General features: G+C 37.3%; 1 protein-coding gene across 1 annotated transcript; it reads left to right on the forward strand.

Annotated features, from left to right (window-relative positions):
- The first annotated feature begins 1148 nt into the window (after nt 1-1148).
- LOC111401713 (cytochrome P450 71A1-like) lies at nt 1149-3137 on the forward strand. The gene is made up of 2 exons (XM_023029570.1): nt 1149-2283; nt 2374-3137. The coding sequence occupies exons 1-2, from the start codon at nt 1375-1377 to the stop codon at nt 3004-3006; spliced, it is 1542 nt and encodes a 513-aa protein (XP_022885338.1). The 5' UTR covers nt 1149-1374; the 3' UTR covers nt 3007-3137.
- Nucleotides 3138-3502: the final 365 nt, after the last annotated feature.

Here is a 3502-nt window from a genome sequence, read left to right on the forward strand (position 1 = left end):
TTTACTATGCTACATTACGAGACCCGTCTTACCTTTCCTTTCCTTTTCCTGCGGTTCTTCTCATCTTAGGTTTCCCATAAATCTTAGTATTCTTGTTTTGTTCTTGTTTATTTCATTATTGTCATTATCTTTCGATCAATCCATAACATTCAGAATTTGCATTCGTTTGGTTTGCTATGTTCAATTATTTTTTCGGCTTTTGCAATGCCTCTGGCAACCTTCACATTGTTAAGCTAGTTTGATATTATTAAGTTAAGCTCATGGACTAAGTGATGTGTCTTAGTACTGCTGAATGGAAGAAGAGTGTCACGTAACTTCAACCCTGATGTATATGGAGAGTGTAAGGCAACCTTATTTTGTTCAATTGATAGCACGATGATGCTTAATCATTTTATTTAGCAAACTTTTAAAGCTCGCCATCATTAGTTTGAAGGGGCTTGTTAAAGAATATTGTAATTTGTCTTGCTTTATCAGGCATATTTTGGACCTTTCATTTGTTATGGTTAGAAGTCTATTTCTATCGTCATAGTACACATTGAATAATACGACTTTGTTGAGTTTAAGATATGCACGCAAGTTCATGATAGTGAAAAGATTCCCCATTCATCAGCCAAACGTGGCAAAATCAAATCAAATTGTCCATATCGTTTTGTTTTTTAGCATTTGGACCTTCAGATCGACCATTATTCGTGTGGTCATTTAATTTTGATTCCATCCATATATATAAATTATTCCCCGAACCCCACCCCCTGCCAATCCTCTAAACAAGAAAATATTATCTCTGAAATTTTCTAGATTTCCACAAAGATAAAGACAAAATTCTGAATGTAAATGAATTATTTTCTATAAAAGCCAAATATAAGATGAATTATTTCCACGTCTAGCATGAAATGGACAAGATGAAAGATCACATGTGAAGCAGGGGACCATAATCCAACTTATACTTATTGGACGAGCTATGAACGTCGAATTTACTTTTGAGTCTAAAAATTACTTATTTCAAAAGTTACAGCTAGTTGCGTTATTGTGATGACTATAAAATATGCAAAGACCAAGAAAAGTAAACAAACCTTTATCTATAACAGCCAAATCTAGTCACTGAAGATGAAAAATCCAAATCAAAGAGATCAATCATGTAAATAAATATCCCTACTTTCATGATGAGTAGATAGACTTGTAAGTAGCTAATTTGCTATTAGATTCCTTGACTCATTCATCCAACTAAAATTCTCAAATGCAGAAAGTTCTTAGTTGAACAGTAAAGGCTGAACACATCTATGACGACCAAAGTTCTCACGAGGCCTTGGGCAGATAGGAACTTTCTAATATAAGAAGGGGCATAGTATTAGCTACGAACCTCGTATAGGAATATCGATGGATCTTCCACAATGGCTGAAGGAATGCTTCCTGCTGTCCATACTGTTGGCATCAATATTACTGGTGCTTGGGTTCAAGTTTTTCTCAAACAAGAACTTCAATAAACGAAATCTTAAAACGCCCCCAAGCCCTTCAAAACTTCCCGTCATTGGCAACCTCCATCAACTTGGCAACGTGCCACACCTCTCTCTTTACAATCTATCCAAGAGATTTGGCCCCATAATTAGCTTACAACTTGGTCAGATCCCAACGGTAGTGATTTCATCAGCAAGAATGGCGAAGGAGGCAATCAAAAACCATGATCTTGCACTTTCAAGCCGACCCCAGATATTTTCTGCCAAACATCTTTTCTATAACTGCACGGATATCGCTTTTTCTCCATATAGTGCTTATTGGAGGCATATACGAAAAATCACCATATTAGAGCTACTGAGTGCAAGGAGAGTCCAGTCCTATGACTTTGTAAGAGAAGAAGAAGTTGCTCGTCTGATTCAGCGTATTGGAGATTCATACCCTGGCACCGCCAACTTAAGCAAGATGGTCGCACTCTATGCAAATGATGTTCTTTGTCGTGTGGTATTTGGTAGAGATTTCTCAGAAGGGGGAGAGTATGATCGGCATGGATTCCAAAAAATGCTTGAAGAATATCAAGAATTACTTGGTGGATTTAGCATCGGTGATTTCTTCCCTTCTATGGAATTTATGCACACATTAACCGGAACAAAATCACGACTTGTACACACTTTTAGGCGCTTTGACAAGTTTTTTGACGAGGTGATTAAGGATCATTTAAGTCACAATAACAAAAAGGATCACAAAGACTTTGTGGATGTCTTACTTGAAGTACAGAAGAGTGAAGATATTGAAATTTCTCTCACGATGGATAATGTTAAAGCAATCCTCTTGGTCAGTGACTGCTTTTTATGCTTCTTAAATTTCTTTATAGTTAAGCTTGCGTGCAGGCACTTTTTGACTCCATTTTAATTGTCACTGTAGGACATGTTTGCTGCGGGAACTGATACAACCTTCATTACCTTGGACTGGGGAATGACAGAGCTCGTGATGAACCCAAGAGTACTGGAGAAAGCACAAGCTGAGGTAAGAAGCATAGTCGGGGAAAGGAGATTTGTATCAGAAAGTGATTTGCCCCAGTTGCACTACATGAAAGCTGTTATTAAAGAAATCTTCAGATTGCATCCTCCTGCACCGGTACTTGTTCCACGAGAATCCATGGAAGAGATTACCATTGGTGGGTACGCTATTCCTGAAAAAACAAGGATTTTCATCAACGCTTGGGCAATAGGCAGGGACCCAGAATCTTGGCAAAATCCGGATCTTTTTGAACCAGAAAGATTCATGGGTAGCAATATTGATTACAAGGGGCAAGATTTTGAGCTAATACCTTTTGGTACAGGGAGGCGAAGTTGTCCAGCTATTGCATTTAGTTCTGTAACTGTTGAGCTTGCTTTGGCACAACTCCTTCACAGCTTTGATTGGAAGCTTCCGACTGGTGTTCAAGTCAAGGATCTCGATATGACAGAAGTTTTCGGCATTACCATGCATAGGATATCCCCTCTAATTACAGTGGCCAAACCATACTTTTCTGAGATCAAGAGCTCGCAACTTTAAAGAAAGATGAATAGCAATTTAGGCAAAGAATAAAATTTTCTGTCAATGGTTTTCATATTGTAGACAATAAGAAAAGTCTCGTATGTGATTACGTAGAAAACCTCAATATTGTCAAGATTATTGTCTTCTTACATTATGTCAAAACTCAGATAGCGGAGAACACTAGATTAAAAACCGAGTCCAAAACTTAAACATACTCAACACTTCACCTTCACTGTCCAAAACTATGGAAACTTCCTTTCCCAGAAAGAAAAATATGAATAAATAATGACATTCTGCTAAAGAGAAGCATCACGAAAGAGCCAAAAACTAGAACCAAAGTGGAAATGAGCGTGAATAATCAACACATAATATAATTCAACTACCGCTTGGCATGAAAATCAACAATAATGGCAGAACTTATAGTAAAATTAAGGCATGGGATAAATTCTACTAACTCTAGAGTATGCTAACTTGAATCAATCCACAAAGAAGAACACGTACACAAAAATAAGAT

This window comes from Olea europaea, chromosome 10, assembly GCF_002742605.1.
Source record: "Olea europaea var. sylvestris chromosome 10, O_europaea_v1, whole genome shotgun sequence".
Taxonomy (NCBI): Eukaryota; Viridiplantae; Streptophyta; class Magnoliopsida; order Lamiales; family Oleaceae; genus Olea; species Olea europaea.

Coding starts and splice junctions, on each gene's coding strand:
- LOC111401713 (XM_023029570.1), top strand. CDS start 1,375: ATGGATCTTCCACAATGGCTGAAGGAATGCTTCCTGCTGTCCATACTG. Junction 2,284..2,373: donor ATGTTAAAGCAATCCTCTTG/GTCAGTGACTGC, acceptor TTGTCACTGTAG/GACATGTTTGCTGCGGGAAC.